The 18,868-nt window shown below is 41.7% G+C and overlaps 1 protein-coding gene across 1 annotated transcript; it reads left to right on the top strand.

The window, feature by feature from the left end:
- The first annotated feature begins 3,125 nt into the window (after positions 1-3,125).
- On the top strand, positions 3,126-18,507 carry LOC136532309 (chalcone synthase 2-like). The gene is made up of 2 exons (XM_066524914.1): positions 3,126-3,315; positions 17,972-18,507. The coding sequence occupies exons 1-2, from the start codon at positions 3,126-3,128 to the stop codon at positions 18,505-18,507; spliced, it is 726 nt and encodes a 241-aa protein (XP_066381011.1).
- The last annotated feature ends 361 nt before the right edge of the window (positions 18,508-18,868 follow it).

Below are 18,868 nucleotides of genomic sequence, written 5' to 3'. Positions count from 1 at the left end.
AGAAGGTTTCGCACAAGTTATCACGTACGATGCTTGCAAACCAAAGAATCTCCGAAGAAGTTTCATGATTTCATGAAGAGGCCGACAAGGTGGTAAGCATCGTACATGACAAACTTGCGTGAAACCTCCTCAATTTTTTTATCACAGCCTCCACATTTGATATCATGACATCTCGACAAGTTTCATGATTTTCGGACTTCGTTTGCTTTTTATAGAATTTAAAAAACAACTCTGACCACAAGTTCGTGGTCATGTTTCGTGAAGAAGATGTTCGAAATTGGTGGTCTGTTCCTGGGTACGTCCTCACATTATACTAAATAACATGAATATCATTTTCCCATTCATTTTTTTTTATTATTCGAATGACTAGCAGTTATAATTTGAATTATCCAAAAAAATTCAATTAAATGAAATAAATTAAAGAAATATAGAAAAAGTCTGAGAAATATGTCACACTGAAACATGGAGTACCAGGTATTGTATAAGGACTGCAGAAAATGTTTGAAGGTCAAAAGTGAAAAAAAATATGGTTTGCCGAGTGTCAAAAAATGACACTCGATAAAAGAGCCTCTTTGCCGAGTGTAAAAAAAACACTCGGTAAAGAAATAAAAAATTTTTTCTAGAAAAGAAGCAGAAGAAAAAAATAAAAAACCTTTGCCGAGTGTCAGATTTAGGACACTCGGCAAAAAATAAAAAATAAATAATTTGCCGAGTGTCAGATCTAGAACACTCGGCAAACACTACTTTGTCGAGTGTCAGATCTAGGACACTCGGCAAAGCTGCTATACTATATAACTGCACGGCGACCGCGCGCACACGCACACACACACGCAGGCAGCTGACCATGCCAGCGCCGCCGTCGCTGCCCGCGCCCGCGCCCGCGCCAGTGCCGCCGCTAGGAGCCTCCTCCTGCGCACACAAGTCAACTCCCGCCTGCGGCCGCCACGCCCCACGCCGCCCCCATGGCTCGTTCCGCCTCCACTCTCGTCGCCGGTTTTCTCCTCGTCCTCGCACTCCTCACCCTGGACGCGGCGCAGGGCCAACAGCCCTTCCGGCCCACCTATCCCTCCGACGGTATCGATTTCTCGCTCCTTCTGTGGTGTCTGAGGTTGTGTAATGGCGACGAGAAAGTTGGCAGCTAGTAACTCGTGGATCTCGCGTTCCTGCAGCGGATGCCCTGCACGCTGTGTTCCGGCAGTGGCGACTGGAGGGGGAGGTGGCGGCGGAGGACCCGTGCATGAAGCGCGTCTGGTCCGGGTCGTTCGAAATAAACGCGTCTATCGACTGCAATTGCCCCGCCATCAGCCGGTGCCGAATCACGGGCCTGTGTGTCGTCTTCACTCTTTCTCCCATTTGATGCTGATGCCTATGTGCCGAATCCCGCTGGCTCTCTTCAATTTGACGGAGCTCGTCTCTCTGTGAGTTTTTGAATCGATGGTTCATGCTGTACAATTGCAAATGCTTTAGGGAGCTTGATGTTAGATTAAAATGGTTTCTTGAAGTAATGACTACTCTCTCTGCAGCTTGAAATTGCACCACGACAAACTACTTAAGAATATATCCGAGTTTACTTAAAAAGAGTAGGCCTATAACTAAGATTTTCATGAAAATATGGACTTGTGCTAACATCCAGTGTTCTACTGCCCAGAGGAATATACCAGACATGAATGTACCTATGGTCATTGTTAGCTTTGGTACTTTTTAGTATTTTGGTATCTCAGATATCCATGTAATACATAGCATCTAATTGAAAAACTATCTGATCTCATCCTACCAAACTGTTAGTATACATGACAGAAAGCTTGTCTACCATGACTCCCTCCTATCCTATTGTAGTTGTCATTTTAGCTCTATTGGAGCAACATACTTTGCTCCTACGAATTGTACCATAGATTCTCGAACAGTATAACACCACTGCCATTCTACTGAGAAGCAATGAGTAGGGCTATTTCGTGGAAAGTGTTGCCTCGGACAACCAAACTGACAAGTATTTGCTGATCAAATGCACTTTCAATTATAACACTTGTTTTGGACCTAAGGCTACCATTTTTAAGCTCTTATTATAACCCTGTTTTTTCCGCTTACCCTTGATTGTCAATATGGTTCTATGCATTCTCTTGTGAGAATAGGAATTTCAATATGATTGTAAGTCGCCTCCTATTTCATTTTGTAGGGATTTAAGTAAAACAACTTGAATGGTTTAATACCCCCAGAAGTTGGCAATCTTTCCAAACTGGAAACATGGTGATAACCATACTTGCTCCCCTAAATATAAGCCTGTACATGTTATTTAGCTCTTCATTGAGCCATTGTTGTTGTATTATTCCAGAATGTATGTATTGATGGTCCATCTTGCTGAATGCTATTAATTCAACCTACTGCTAACAGAAAGATTAAAGTTTTCCTACTTGATTGGGCCACAATAGTACAACACTACATCCCAGCCATGCATCTATAACAGCCGAGCGCCCATTTTTCCAGCTTTGCCGAGTGTTGCACTCGGTAAAGGACCCCGTTGCCGAGTGCCATGGTCACAGCACTCGGCAAAACTGAAAAAATGGGCGCTCGAAAAACTATTTTTCCAGCTTTGCCGAGTGACATGACCATGGTACTCGACAAAGATTTTTTTAAAAAAAAAATTCAAACTTTGCTGAGTGCCGGCCAGAGGGCACTCGGCAAAGAATTTTTTTTAAAAAAAAATTCAAACTTTGCGGAGCGCCGGCCAGGGGGCACTCGGCAAATAATTTTTAGAAAAAAAATAAAACATCTTTGCCAAGGGCCGGATAGAGGGCACTCGGCAAAGAATTTTTTTTAAAAAAAATAAAAAATCTTTGCCGAGTGCCTGCAGGGTTGGCACTCGGCAAAACGACCGTCAATGGGGCCGACGCCGTGACGGTCGCTTTTCTTTGCCAAGTGCCCCTGGGGCTCCCGGCAAAGCTTTTGCCGAGTGTCCGATAAAAAACATTCGACAAAGAGGGTTTTGCCGATCAATTTTTTACCGTGTATTCTTTGCCGAGTGCCGTACTCGGCAAAGGATTTGCCGAGTGTAATTTGACCTTTGCCGAGTGCCTCAGGCACTCGGCAAAGAACCTGAATCCAGTAGTGTCAGTAGCATTCTGTATGAAATGATGACTGGGAAAGTAACATCGGAGGCGGTGAGAAAGGCGCAGCGCGCCGAGGGACCTGCTATGGTGTTGGCCATTGGGACGGCGACACCCGCAAACTGCGTGTATCAAGCTGACTACCCGGACTACTACTTCCGGGTCACCGAGAGCGAACACCTTACCGACCTCAAGGAAAAATTCAAGAGGATATGTACGTATACTACACATTCATCCTTTCTGTGTTGCTACTTCCTAGGTGTTGACATTCAAAAAATGCCAGCTTAGATAGTGACTGTGACTTTGTGAGGCTGGCAAGTCCTTTATTTGGCTCGAGCATGACCAATGTCATGTTGCCTTTTTTTATGTTCTGTTCTAGCTCAAACACATTCCTCATCTATATTCTTTAGCCAAGCATGAACTTGTAACTGTAATTGTACTAAGATCTGATCGTAGGCTCTGCACCAATGTAGAGGGTGCTATGGACGAGAATGTCTAGTTCAGTAGCATCTGTTTTTTCAGCACAAGCCAAAGGGCATCTCAGAAAAGAAAAAAAAAAGCCAAAGGGCTCATATAGTCATATTACATCAATAGAAAATATATTTCATGTTTTCTCTAATTAATATTATATTCTTTAATGTGTTACACTATGGCGTATACAAGGCAAGCATTATTAGTAATGAGCACAAATGGGTAGGGAGAGTGTGGTGGCTGAGGTTGGGGGGTCTGAGGGTGTTAGTGTTGAGTGTGGGGCACGGCCAGTTTATTGGCATTGGGCTTGGAGTTTCTATATATAGACGTACCTATTAGGAGGCTTGCCTCTGAAAATTTTAATTCTAAAGACGGACAAAGCCCTTTAATTTGACCCTTAGACCATTTACAAAGGCGGGAGAGGTATAACAATGTGCCTACCTTTATAAATAAAATGAGTGCGTGTCTCCCAAAATCATTTTTTTTTAGTAGTGAGATAGACCATTTTTGTGCCAAGCTGGTCCAAACACTACTAGAGAATAGACTTTAGAACGATGTCCCAATTTCGCATTAGCCTCGGCATTTTTTTTGCCCCTGAGACTAAATGACCCTTTAATCCTGGTTGGTAATACCAACCGAGACTAAAGGTCCCTGCCCAACGGTCATCCACGAGGCAGGGATCTTTAGTCCCGGCTGGTATTACCAACCGGGACTAAAGGTTTACCTTTAGTCCCGGTTGGTAATACCAGCCGGGACTAAATCTTTTAGTCCCGGTTTGGATGATGCCCCGGGAATAAAGATTAATCTTTAGTCCCGGTTTGGCCCCCTAACCGGGACTAATTATCCCGGCCTATAATCCAGCTCATTTCTTCCTCCCCGAGCCCGAGCCATTACATTCAAACTCACTGCCTCTATTCTTCAGCTTGCTGTTGTTCTTGCTCTTTCCCCCTTCATTGGTGTTGCTCTTCGATTTTGGAGGTAACAAACTTAATCCTCTTATGTTTTATCAGTAGCTTGTCTCATTTTGCGATGTAGATGCATGTGTAACTTTATATGTTGGACTTTATTATGATTTTATATGTCATTTTTAGCTCAAAATCAAATGATGATTTGCATATATGTTTGGATAAACAAAAGTTAAATTAGTTCATCAAAATCACGCCTCGCTCGTCCTCGCTGGAGCACGCGCTATCCTCGTCCCCGGCGGCTTACGTGATCTTAGAATTAATTTTTCCATGAAATGAAAAACTTAGAAAATAGTTAGAAAATTGTAGAAAATCCGTACTAGTTGAACTTGCGGACCGTGTTCAGCTCGGCCAAAATGTTCTCTGCCGAGCGGTAACGGACGTCAAGGAAGAGCTTTGATTCTACGAGGGAGAGCGGCAATGGTCGTGGAAGACCGTGTTCCCTTTCTCGTAGAATCGGAGCTCTTCCTTGGCCAAGTACGGTGCCGTCCGGTGGAGAAATGCTGGCCGAGATGATCACATAAGCAAGGTCAACTAGTACGGATGGTTATTTATTGAAACATATTTTTGAGCTATAATTTGATGGATATTTGATAACTTCAGACCTACAAATGTCATCTACAAATGTTACTATCCTCGGCAACCTAAACGCCCGCGAGCTCGCCGATATCGAGCAGGTCACTTAGAATTATTTTTTCCATGAAATGAAATACTTAGAAATCATGCCTTTTATTTTTTAGAATTAATTTTTCTATGAAATGAAAAACTTAGAAAATAGTTAGAAAATTGTAGAAAATCCGTACTAGTTGAACTTGCGGACCGTGTTCAGCTTGACGAGCATGTTCTCTGCCGAGCGGTAACGGACGTCAAGGAGGAGCTTTGATTCTACGAGGGAGAGCGGCAACGGTCGTGGAAGACCGTGTTGCCTTCCTCGTAGAATCGGAGCTCTTCCTTGGCCAAGTACGGTGCCGTCCAGTGGAGAAATGCTCACCGAGATGATCACGTAAGCAAGGTCAACTAGTACGGATGGTTATTTATTGAAACATGTGAAATTCGTACTAGTTTTGTTTAAATATATCATTTTAGAAAATATAAATTTACACTAGTTTGCAAAAATAAGTATAGAAAGTAGATGACAACTGGTACCAGATCCTCAGCCTCTCGTTCGGTTGCGAAACGACTGAGGCCAGAACTCCCTCTCATTATTTGCGGCAAGTGTAAGCAGAAGATTGTGATGGAGTACCGAGTCAAGAGACAGAAACCCAACAAGGGTCGTGTTTTCTACAAGTGCCCGGATCGCAATGTGAGTTTCTTACGCATTTTATTATTATGGCTAATTGACCTGCTTTTCTTGAATATTTTTGACTAAATATTTTTTGGCTTTAATTTCAATGGGAGAGCAATGGATACGATGGTTGGTACTGGGAGGAAGATTATGCTACATACGTGCATAATTTGGGTGCGCTTGAGGTAGCGGCTGCTGATGATGAGGCAGTGAGCCAGCAGGAGAAGCTTATTGATATTCAACAGAAGAATAATTTATCTGTTTTAGTTACGTATGATCACGAAATAATTATGTTACTGAAGTGCATTGTAGTTTTAGTTTGTTTAGTGATAGTTGGGATTGCTTATGTTGTAGCCAGGCTTAGTTAATTAATCAACCGTGTGTGTCATCTATGTTGTATAATAAAATACTTAATTATGTTCAAGGTTTTCATAATTTGTCGTGTAATGCAGATTATGTCACGCCATTGGATGTACAATGCCGATCGCCGCTCCCAAGACTTTATTGAGGGCATGCACTATTTCTTAGGTGTGGCCGAGGCAAATAAGCGGGATGGTTTCATGTGCTGTCCATGTGCCATATGTAAGAATTTAAAGGAATATTCAAGCTTAATGAGTCTTCATTCACATTTGCTTAAGTCAGATTTCATGTCAAACTATATATGTTGGACTAAGCATGGAGAAAGCGGGGTTATGATGGAAGAAGGTCAAGGAGAAGATTTAGACATTGATGACACTATTGCTCAGTATGGTGCCTTTGATGATACTACAATGGAGAGAGATGAAGAAGAGGTAGCGGCAGAAGATGATCTCGGTGATGCTCTTGGCGATGCCATTCGTGATGCACAACAAGAATGCGAAAGTGAAAAAGAGAAAGTTAAGTTCGAGCGCATGCTTGAGGATCATAGGAAGTTGCTATACCCGACGGCCAAAGAGGGGCAAAAAAAGCTGGGTACAACACTGAAATTGCTACAGTGGAAGGCAAAGAATGGTATATCCGACAAGGCATTTAGGAATTTATTGAACCTCATAAAGAAGATGCTTCCGAAGCCAAATGAATTACCCACCACTATGTACGAAGCAAAAAAGGTTGTCTACCCTTTGGGATTAAAAATCCAGAAGATACATGCATGTCCTAATGACTGCATCCTCTACCATGGCAATGAATACGAGAATTTGGATGAATGCCCGGTATGTAAAGCAGCGGTATAAGATCAGGCGCGATGATCCTAGTGACGTCGAGGGTGAACAATGTCCTAGAAAGAAAATCTCTGCCAAGGTTATGTGGTATGCTCCTATAATACCACGCTTAAAACGTTTGTTCAAAAATAAAGACCATGCAAAGTTGTTGCAGTGGCATAAAGAAGACCGTAAGGTAGACAATATGCTGAGACACCCAGCTGATGGGTCTTAGTGGAGAGCGATAGACAGGGAATTTCCAGAGTTTGCAAATGAGGCTAGAAACTTAAGGTTTGCCTTAAGTACAGATGGTATGAATCCTTTTGGGGAGCAGAGCACTAGTCATAGCACTTGGCCAGTTACTCTATGTATCTACAATCTTCCTCCATGGTTATGCATGAAGCGGAAGTTCATTATGATGCCGATCCTCATCCAAGGTCCGAGGCAGCCTGGCAACGACATTGATGTCTATCTGAAGCCATTAGTTGAAGAACTTCTAGTTTTATGGAACAAACCAGGTGTACGTGTTTGGAATGAGTACAAACAAGAACACTTTGACCTACAAGCAATGTTGTTCATAACAATCAATGATTGGCCTGCTTTAAGTAATCTTTCAGGTCAGACAAACAAAGGATATAATGCATGCACACATTGTTTTGATGACTTTGACAGTATATATTTGAAAAGATGTCGAAAGGTCGTGTACCTTGGCCATCGTCGATTCCTTCCTTTGAATCACCAAGTAAGAAAGAAAGGTAAGCATTTTAAAGGTAAGCCAGACCACCGGAAGAAGCCTCATAACCGAACCGGAGAAGATGTACTCGCAATGGTCAAGGATGTGAAAGTAGTATTTGGAAAGGGACAAGGCAGCGAATCTGTTCCCAAAGATGCTAAGGGACACGCACCCATGTGGAAGAAGAAGTCCATCTTTTGGGAGCAACCCTATTGGCAAGTCCTAGAGGTCCGCAACGCAATCGACGTGATGCACCTGACAAAGAATCTTTGTATGAACCTGTTAGGATTCATGGGTGTGTACGGGAAGCCAAAGGATTCACTTGAAGCACGCCCAGACTTGCAGGGCATGAAAGAACGGGACAACCTTCATCCAGAGAAGACAGATGATGGACGTCATTACTTAAGTCCTGCTAGCTACATGCTTAGCAAAGAAGAGAGGGACAGCATGTTCGAATGTCTAAGCAGCATCAAGGTCCCATCGGGATTCTCCTCCAATATAAAGGGTATAATAAATGTGCCAAAGAAGAAATTCCTAAACTTAAAGTCCCACGACTACCACGTGCTTATGACGCAATTGCTTCCAGTTGCTTTAAGAGGAATTCTACCTCCACATGTACGTCTAGCCACCGTGTAAGCTATGTGCATTCCTCAATGCAATTTCTCAGAAGCTAATCAATCTAGTGGAACTAGCTACTCTACAGAATGATGTGGTTCAATGTCTTGTCAGCTTTGAGTTGGTGTTCCCTCCATCCTTCTTTAATATCATGACACACCTCCTAGTTCGTTTGGTGAAGGAGATTAGTATTCATGGACCTGTGTTCTTACATAACATGTTCCTTGAGAGGTTTATGGGAGTCTTGAAGAAATATGTGAAAGTCCGTTCTAAGCCTAAAGGAAGCATCGCCCAGAGCTATGGAACAGAGGAGGTCATTGAGTTCTGTGTTGACTTTATTCCTGACCTTGCCCCGATTGGCGTTCCTGAATAGCGACACGAGGGGAGACTCAGTGGTAAAGGAATTTTAGGGAAGAAAACATATATTGACATGGAAGACGATTGTTTCAATAAAGCACACTACACAGTTCTTTAGAACTTGTCATTGGTGCATCCGTACATCGAGATACATAAGGAGTTCTTATGATCCAAGTTTCCAGGGAAGACTGAAGCTTGGATTAGGCGTCAGCACATGGAAAGTTTCAGTGGTTGGTTGTGAAAAGAATGTCAAGGCGATGACAATATTGATGAGCAACTATATTTGTTGGCTAGGCAACCATCATGGCATATCCTCACAGTACCAAGGGTATGAGATAAATGGGAATACATTTTACATAGTTGCCCAAGATAAAAGGAGCACCAATCAAAATAGTGGTGTTCGCATAGATGGCACAGATCCAAATGGGAATATACAAACATATTATGGCCGCGTAGAAGATATATGGGAACTAGACTATGCACCAAATTTTAAAGTCCCTTTGTTCTGGTGCCAATGGCTGAAGCTGACTGGAGGAGGGGTAACAGTCGACAAAGAGTATGGAATGACAACAGTGGACCTCAACAATATTGGGTACAAAGACGAACCATTCGTCCTTGCTGCCGATGTGAGTCAGATGTTCTATGTGAAAGACATGTCTACAAAATCAAAGAGAGGAAAAAACGAAGACATCAACTCAATGATCAATGAGCCAAAGCGCCACATAGTTCTTTCTGAGAAAATAAATATAGTGGGAATTGAAGACAAGTCAGACATCTCAGAAGATTATGAAAGAAATGTCCGAATTCCACCCTTCATAGTGAAGAAAGATCCAAGCATCATGTTAAATGATGAAGACACTCCATGGTTACGACAAGATCATAACCAAGGGTCATACGTCAAGAAAAAATTCACTGTTGTGCCCGCATGATACAACGATGCAAATCCTAGATTGTCTCCAATTGAAAAGTTTTGAATACCAAGTTTGTTCAGCTCATCAAGATATACAATCCTTATATAGGCTATTTTTTCATTTGAGAAAGTTTGAACAAAATGTAGTTCAAATTTCACAAGTGTGTGATATAGTTTTAGAAAGTCTATATGAGAATCAAGAATTTGTGACTAGTGTTTGATAAAACTTTCTCAAATGGGAAAATGAGCTATGTAACAATTGTATATCTTGCTGAGATGATCAAACTTGGTATTCAGAGATTTTTCATCTGAGGACATTTAGTGTCTCATTTGAGCAAGTTTGACCAAGTCAAATTGGTCAAATGAAAAAACAACACTTTGACTCTAGTATTCTGAACTCTAAATGACTTAAAATTGAAAAGTTTTGAGTACCAAGTTTGTTAAAATCATCAAGATCTACAATTGTTGTTTTGGTCAACTTTCCATTTGAGATAGTTTGAACGGTTCAAATTTGTGATTTTTAAATTTCGACGCCTACAAACTAGTTTTCAGAACCCTAGATTGTCTCCAATTGAAAAGTTTTGAATACCAAGTTTGTTCAGCTCATCAAGATATACAATCCTTATATAGGCCATTTTTTCATTTGAGAAAGTTTGAATAAAATGTAGTTCAAATTTCACAAGTGTGTGACATAGTTTTAGAAAGTCTATATGAGAATCAAGAATTTGTGACTAGTGTTTGATAAAACTTTCTCAAATGGGAAAATGAGCTATGTAACAATTGTAGATCTTGCTGAGGTCATTTGAGCAGCTCATCAAGATCTACAATCCTTAATGAAAAAACAACACTTTGGTGGGCTGCAAAAATTTCAGGCCTTCAGTCCTGGCCCAGGCTAGGAACCGGGACTAAAGGGTGGGAGGAATTACCTACCCAAAAATACCTTTAGTCCCGGCTGGTAACACCAACTAGGACTAAAGATCCTTTAGTCCTGACTAGTAAGCCGAGCCGGGACTAAAGGGTTGGACCTTTAGTCCCGGTTTGGCTTACCAGCCGGGACTAAAGGATCTTTAGTCCTGGTTGGTGTTATAAGCCAGGACTAAAGGGTCCCGGCCTATATATATCGACCGGTTCATCTTCTACTTTTCGATCTACAACGTCCTCGTCGTCTCTGTCGCGCCCGCGCCGCCGTCGTCGATCGTCTACCCCCGCCCGGCCTCGATCTCGTCGTCTCTACCGCGCTCGCTCCGCCGTTGTCGTCGAGCCCCGCCCGGCGGCCGTCGAGTCTCCACCGTATGTCATCCTCGCACGGCTCTGCTTGGCCCCGTGGCCGGCCAGCACGCCCAGCCGCCATGCATGCCATCCATAGCCTGTTTTAGATAGTTTTTTAGATACTTTTTAGATAGTTTTTTAGATAGTTTTTTTAGGTAGTGTTTGATATATATGTTAGATTAAAATGTATTAAAATTTAATTAGTAGTTTATTCTCAGTTTTTAGATAGTTGTTGATATATGTTAATTAGATTTAAATGTATTAAAATTTAATTAGTACTTTATTTAGATAGTTTTTTAGATAGTTTTTATTATAGTTTTTGATATATTTAGTAATTATTATTCTATCTCTCTCTCTATATGTGTTAGATTTAATTTTGATTTAGTAATTCTATCTATGTATATATGTTAGGTTTAATTAGATTTAGTAATTAATTCTATCTAGAGATTCTATATGTATACATATATATGTACTTAATTATTTCTATGTGTATATATACATGTACTTAATTATTTCCATGTGTTGAGAGAGAGAGAAAATTGTATCTAGAGAGACATTCTATGTGTTATCACATGTATATCTAGAGATATATACATATGCACTTATTCTATGTGTTGAGAGAGAGAGAGAAAATTATACTTATGTTATGTGCCATAGTAATTCTATCTATGTGTTATCTTGAAGATACAAATAGCTGCTCCAGATGATAACTTGAATGATGACATAATGGCGAATATTATCAACGCCGGCACCAATGTGGATGTAGATGACACGAGTCAGTACTTTGCTGATTATGAGGATATCCTGAATATGCCGGTGGTTGAAGATTCAACAAATTGTCACGCTAAGAAAATACTGGCGAGGTATATTCGATTATCTATCATCTCTTATAGATGCATGCGTACGTATATTTGTTGTTAATCGTTGTGTTTCTACTCATGTAGCTGGTCTCTGGATCTACATCAACCACCGACAAGAGTAGGAAAGTCCGAGGGCCAAAAAAGCCATTAGAGGGCCATTTCATAATATCAGAATTCGACACCTGACACCGGCAAACCATTGGGACCACATGCTCAGACATATGTCAATCAATGTGGGTTCATTGTAAGGGATAGGATCCCTAGTTAGTGCTCGTGAATGGAAGCAGAAGATATCCGCTCCTAATGTTAGTTTTGTATCTGATCGTGACAAGAACCTAGCTTGGAGAGATATCACTCAGCATTTCACATTACAAGCAAATGATGCTTTGAAGGAGCTAGTGAGAGATTGGACAATGAAGAAGATGGCAACATTGTTCTAGAGTTAGAAGAAGACATTGTATAAAAAGTTTATCTTGAAGAATGAAACGCCGAATTTCAATGCTAAGGCGTTTGTCAAGTTGGAGTCCCATTGGGATGACTTCGTATAATACAAGACATCTCAAGAGAGTGAGGAACGTGTGATGAGGAATCAGCAGAATGCCCGACAAAAGCAATACCATCATCGCATGGGATCAGGTGGTTATAGGAGTGCTATTCCCAAGTGGCAGAACCTAGAAGCAGAGATTACTGCCAAGGGAATCATACCTGAAACAATAGAGAAGAACTAGCCTCAACACGCGAAGAATTGGTTCTACACTCATGGGGGAAGCCTAGACCCAGACACTGGCAAGCTAATTTTCGGCCAAAAATTTGAGAGAGCAACACAGAGACTAGCTCGTGCTAGGGAAGAAACTGATAGTGGTGTTTTCAAGCCCAATAGAGAAAATGATGAATTGACATATGCCCTAGAGAATCCCGAACACGATGGTCGAACAAGAGGCTATGGGGCGGTTCTATGGCTACAAGCATTCCTAGTAGACAGGGATACCTACAGAAGCCGCCAGAGAAAGAAGGATGAGGAGGTAGACCGAATCCGTGTATTAGAGCAATTTGTTAATGAGTCACGACAAGCATTGCTTGAATCACGTGAACGAGAAAAATCTCTTGAGGCAAGAAAGCAGGAGAAGATCAAGAGGCAAGTGCAGCTAGCAATGAGTCAAATGCAATCGACGTCGGGAGTCACCATTAGCCCCGTTGGTCAGATGAAAAGCAGTTGTGCTTCCATGGAGCTGCCAGTTATTCAAGGTGATGCTGGGTTGCGCTTCTCTGTTGATGACATTATCGAGCCTCTAACAACATGTGAGCTGCACATTCCAGATGGTAATAATGCATCAATCATGGTGGCTATCGGGGTTGTATCTCCAATAGACCGAACGAAGACACCAAGAATCCATGGGTCAGTTATTCAACCTGGATATGCTAGCATCTCGGTCGATAGAGTGCTCAAAGGTTACAGCAATATTCCTCTTGACATTGAAGGCGGTGATGGGGAGAAGACACTAGGAGAAGCAGAGAAGACATTTATTCAATGGCGCAAACGCTTCATCATCATTCCTAGGGCGCCACCGCTTCCCCTACCTCACCCTAGGTATGAATGATAGTGAATGAAATATTATTTTTTCCAATAATTTTATATTGGCTTCAAAAATAATTGACCCACAACTTGTTTTTGTAGCAGGGTCTCCCCCTAGCCTAGCCCAATCATTCATTCCCCATCTCATCACAGCATCGCGGGGGGCGAGACGACTTCATCCCCACGGCAATCTCCAACTCCTACACCGGCCCCATCGCCTCCACAACGATCTCCAACTCCTACACCGGCCCCACCGCCTCCACAACAATCTCCAATGCCTCCACGCCTAGACTCCAACACCGGCCTCATCACCTCCACGCCGGTCTCCAACATCGCCCCCACCACCTCCACAGCGACGCACTACATAGACGTCTAAGGTCCTGGCGGCAAAGAAGACCCAAAAAAAAGAGTTATTTCTCAAGAAATACTTCCTGAAAAGACTGATGAGCAAATAGCAGCTGAAGAAGGCAAAAAAGTGAAAGATTTTTTTATAGATATCCAAAAGCAGAGACAAGCGAAGCTTAAGGAGAAGTCGTACTTTTACATACCACGAGATCAGCTGAGGCAGAAGGTCGAAGCTCACAAGAAAAAGATGCTTGAAGTTCGTAAGCCACCGCCACTATCAGACTATGACCGCTCCCTCGTGAAGTCACATGATGCACATAAGAAAAGGAAAAGAGCATCAGGGAAGGATGTCCCACAGCTCGGACAATAGAAGCAACCAATGCAAAATCTTGTTGTTGCTAATCAATATGGTTCCAACATAGAAGTCTATCGACCAGACAACTCTGGAGAAGTGTCGGTTCAAGACCTTAATGATTTTTTTGAACAAACTGGTTTAACCTTGGATCAAGTGACGGGCAAAGCTCCAATCCAGAACCTGGAAGTTGATACCTGAAAGACTTATAAATTTAGCAAAAGTCTGTACAACCCTGTGGCTCTGAATGCATTGGGTACGGAAATGTACTTGCTCAACAAGTGGTACATGCAGGCGTGTGGCAGGGGTGAGCAGTGGATCTTTGTCAGATTTAGAGACCATCATTACTTCCGTGGAGATGACATCTTACATATTAGTTTGGAAGAATTGCATCAACTATTCCACTTGGACGCTCTGGACAAATCAATCATTAGCTCCTTTTGTTTGTAAGTGATTCTTACTTTTATTTAATAAACTCACTTCCATGCTGTACGTGTATATAATTATCCTCACATGTAACTTATATTTATATATAGATTCCAGATGTCAGAGCTCCAAAGAATACAAGACACTAGTGTTGGCTTCATTGATCCTTATATCGTATTCAAAACCGATATTATTGTCAAGGACCACTGGGTATCTGAAGTACATAGACGAATATCATGAAATTCTTCGTGAAGCAGGACGACAAGACAACAATACTTTTCCCGTACAACTTTGAGTAAGTGTTAATAATAATGTAGTCTACACATTTTATGTAATATCAATACAACTTATATGCATGTACGTGTGTGTATAAACCAATGCAGGTTTCACTGGATACTCATTGTCATTGAGTTAAACTCAAATTAGTTAGTAATCTTGGATTCATTGAGAAAAGAGCGAGCACTATACCAAAATATGATAGACATTATCCAGGGGTAATTTCGATCTCTCGTGCACAACTATTATTGAATAGACTTTGCCATAATTTATTAACGATCGTACATTATTGGTCGCACAGGATTTGGAAAGAGTTTATTCGGCAACACCGCAAGGATTGCAAGGCACCACTTAATGTTGTTGAAATACCAGTAAGTTGTACTATATATACTTCCCTACGTGTTTAATTATTATATCGTACTTCAATTTACGTGTGAGATGATGAGAATAATCTTCTTCTCGTACAGTGGTGTTTACGGCAGGAACCAGGTAATAACTTGTGTGGATACTATATTTGTGAATTTATCACTGCATACATAAGAAGAACTCCTGAAGATGTCATCAGAGTACGTATATATCAATTTTTTATTTATTTTTAAATGAATATATATATATGTATTAATACTTTTCCTTTTATTTCAAATGCAAGACTGAATGGTTGAAACGATGGGTCATGCAAAAAGACCATCTGAAAGCAGTTCAAGAGTCAATAGCAAGATATCTTCTAGAAAAAGTGCTAAATCCCAACGGCGAGTTCTACTTTGATCTAAGGAACTAATGATGTAAATTAAATGTTTATTGATATCATTATTTTCGAGAACAAGATTATGAAAGTGTTGTATATATACATATATATATCTATAATATATATAGTTTCATACTTTATTCGAATATAATAATGCTCGAGATGAGAATTAGATGTAATTATATGCGTGCGTGTATTTATATTAGCAGCGTAGAATATGTACATAAAAACATATTATATATTAAACAAATATGTGTAACTGAACTGAAAACAAATTAAACAAAAAAAAGAAAAAGAAAAGGAACCTTTAGTCCCGGTTGGGGTTACCAACCGGGACTAAAGGGTGCGGCCAGGTTTGCTCGGCTGGAGGGCCTTTAGTCGCGGTTGGTAATACCAACTGGGACTAAAGGTCCCTCTTTAGTCCCGGCTCGATGACCCGGGACTGAAGGTTCCACCTTTAGTCCCGGGATCGTTGTCCCAGCGCGGTAACCGGTACTAAAGGCCGTTACCGTCCAGGACAACAAGTCCATTCTGTAGTAGTGAAATACCGTGTCAGATGCTTGTCATGGTGTGCAAGCCATCACGCCGAGATCCTAAGCTAGTCATGTCCCAGTTTTATCATTTTGCGCCGTGCAAAAATGTTATTCCAACCCATGTGGGCGATCCTAGCTAGAATGGATGCATGGCTCAAGTCCTATCTTGGTAATTTTGATGTGTTGAACGAATCTTGGTAAAAATGGAGGTCACAAGGTTGGTTCAGTTTTATTACTCTGTGGATATAAAGTGCAAACAGTTTGTGTGTGTTTGGTTAAGTGGTAGGACAGAAACAGCCGAACCATGTATCTTGTGTTAATTGGTAAACAAGAAAAAACAACATAATTAACTTCTGTGTAATTAGCTACGTACTCTATTCCAAATCCTGGTTGTTTTAACTTTAATAAGTAGTTTTTTTCTAAAATTGACCTAGTTTTCATATATAATAACTCCAAATAAATGTGTTATCAAACACTTGATTATTTTTTTGACACATGCATGAAATGTAAATAAATTCAAACCATACACTACCGGAAACCGGCACTTTGCCGAGTGCCGGAAGCTTTGCCGAGTGTATTTTATCGGGCACTTGGCAAAGACGGGTTTGCCGAGTGTTTTTTCGGCACTCGGCAAAGTCGGCAAAATGCGTCTTTGCCGAGTGCCTTTTTTGGCACTCGGCAAAGATGTATTTTGCCGAGTGCCATTTTTCGGCACTCGGCAAAATGCGTCTTTGCCGAGTGCCTTTTTTTTGGCACTCGGCAAAGATGTATTTTGCCGAGTGCCATTTTTTGGCACTCGGCAAAATGCGTCTTTGCCGAGTGCCTTTTTTGGCACTCGGCAAAGAGGCATTTTGCCGTGTGCATTATTTTTGGCCCTCGGTAAATTATTTTTTCAAAGCAATTTTTGAGGCTCTAAATGAATTCAAATGAAAAACTTTTCAACTACAAAGTTGTATAACTTCTCAAGATCTACAAAGTTTATTTTGATCATTTCTTCATTTGACAAAGCGACAATAACGTTGTTCATAAAATCTACATCTCTCTCATATCTCTCGTATTAGTTTCATGAAAGTAGAAGATAGATATATAAGATTTATGAATAATGTTACTACCACTATGTCGGATGAACAAATGACCAAAATAAACTTTGTAGATCTTGAGAAGTTATGAAATTTTGTAGTTCGTGACATTTTGATTTGAAATCATCTTGTCATGCAAAAAACGACGTTTGAATTTGAAAATTTTAAAATTCGAATTTTTCAAACGACCTCGGATGGAAAAACTTCCTAAATGAAAATTGTAGATCTCCAAAAGTTATGAAACTATGTAGTTGACAACTTTTTGATTTGAAATCATCTTATCATGCAAAACTACGTTTGAATCTCTCAAATTTAAAATTCGAATTTTTCAAACGACCTCGGATGGAAAAACTTCCTAAATGAAAATTGTAGATCTCCAAAAGTTATAAAACTTTGTAGTTGACCACTTTTTGATTTGAATTCGTTTGGGGCCTCAAACAAGTAATTTACTCTCGGTTTAGTATAATATATGAGGATAGATAACAGAATCTAGACAAAAGTGATGGTGTAGTGCAGTGGTAGAGCAGCAGACACACGAGGGAGAGGTTGTGAGTTCGAATCCCGCTGGCCGCGTTAGCCGCCAATTTTGCGCAAAAAATACAGCGACTTTGATGGTGGGTAGCGGCCTCCCCCAAAAAAAAATTGCTATTATTTTTAGGTTTTTTTTGCATTTTCATTTTGCCGAGTGTAAATCTTTGTCGAGTGCGGCAAAGGCTTTGCCGAGTGCCCGACAAAAAGCGTTACATGCACTCAAAGGCTTTTTTGCCGGTTAATTCTTTGCCGAGTGCCCTTTGCCGAGTGCGGCACTCGGTAAAGCCTTTGCCGAGTGTATTTCGGGCTTTGCCGAGTGAAATTATTCCTGAACAAATAGATATTGTGGATGTTGGTGTTGGTGCAGGCCACAAGTCGATGATTAGGAAGCGTTACATGCATTTGACTGAGGGCATCCTACAGGAGAACCCCAACATGAGCTCATATTGGGCACCATCCCTAGACGCACGCCAGGATATCCTGATAGAGGAGATACCCAAGCTGGGCACGGCAGCAGCAAAGAAGGCGCTCAAAGAGTGGGGCCAGCCACGTTCCCAGATCACGCACCTCGTCTTCTGCACCACCTCCGGCGTGGACATGCCTGGCGCCGACTACCAGCTCACCAAGCTACTCGGTCTATGCCCCTCCGTGAACCGAGTGATGATGTACCACCAAGGTTGCTTCGCCGGCGGAATGGTGCTCCGTCTTGCCAAGGACCTTGCCGAGAACAACTGTGGTGCCCGGGTGCTCATCGTGTGCTTTGAGATCACTGTGGTAACGTTCCGCCGGCCCTCAGAGTCTCACCTTGACTCGCTTGTCGGCCAAGCTCTCTTCGGTGACGGGGTAGCTGCGGTCATTCACCACGTAGCTGCGGCCATTCACCACGTAAAAAACGATTTTTAGCAACAGTTCAATTTTTTTGTAGGGGCGGCTGGTGATGGAGCCGCCCCTACAGTGGCGTGCTCGGATGCCCAGACACCAGCCGCCCCTACAAATGGAACAGCAGGGGCAGCTGGTGATACGAGCCGCCCCTATAAATGGGGTCTGATTTGTAGGGGCGGCTCAATCACCACCCACCCCTGGAGTTGCTATTTATAGGGGTGGCTGGTGATTGAGCTGCCCCTACAAATGTCCCCGTATATATAGCTCCGATTTGTAGGGGCGGCTTAATCACCAGCCGCCCCTACAAATGACCCACATAAAAAACAGCTGCAGCACCTTCTTGCTTCTCGGGTCACTCACTCCAACCCGTGAAAGAAAGGTG

The sequence above is a fragment of the Miscanthus floridulus genome, unplaced genomic scaffold, assembly GCF_019320115.1.
Source record: "Miscanthus floridulus cultivar M001 unplaced genomic scaffold, ASM1932011v1 fs_573_3, whole genome shotgun sequence".
NCBI classification, from domain to species: domain Eukaryota; kingdom Viridiplantae; phylum Streptophyta; class Magnoliopsida; order Poales; family Poaceae; genus Miscanthus; species Miscanthus floridulus.
Note: the sequence above shows the minus strand (reverse complement) of the source record. Positions and strands in the feature narration are given on the sequence as shown.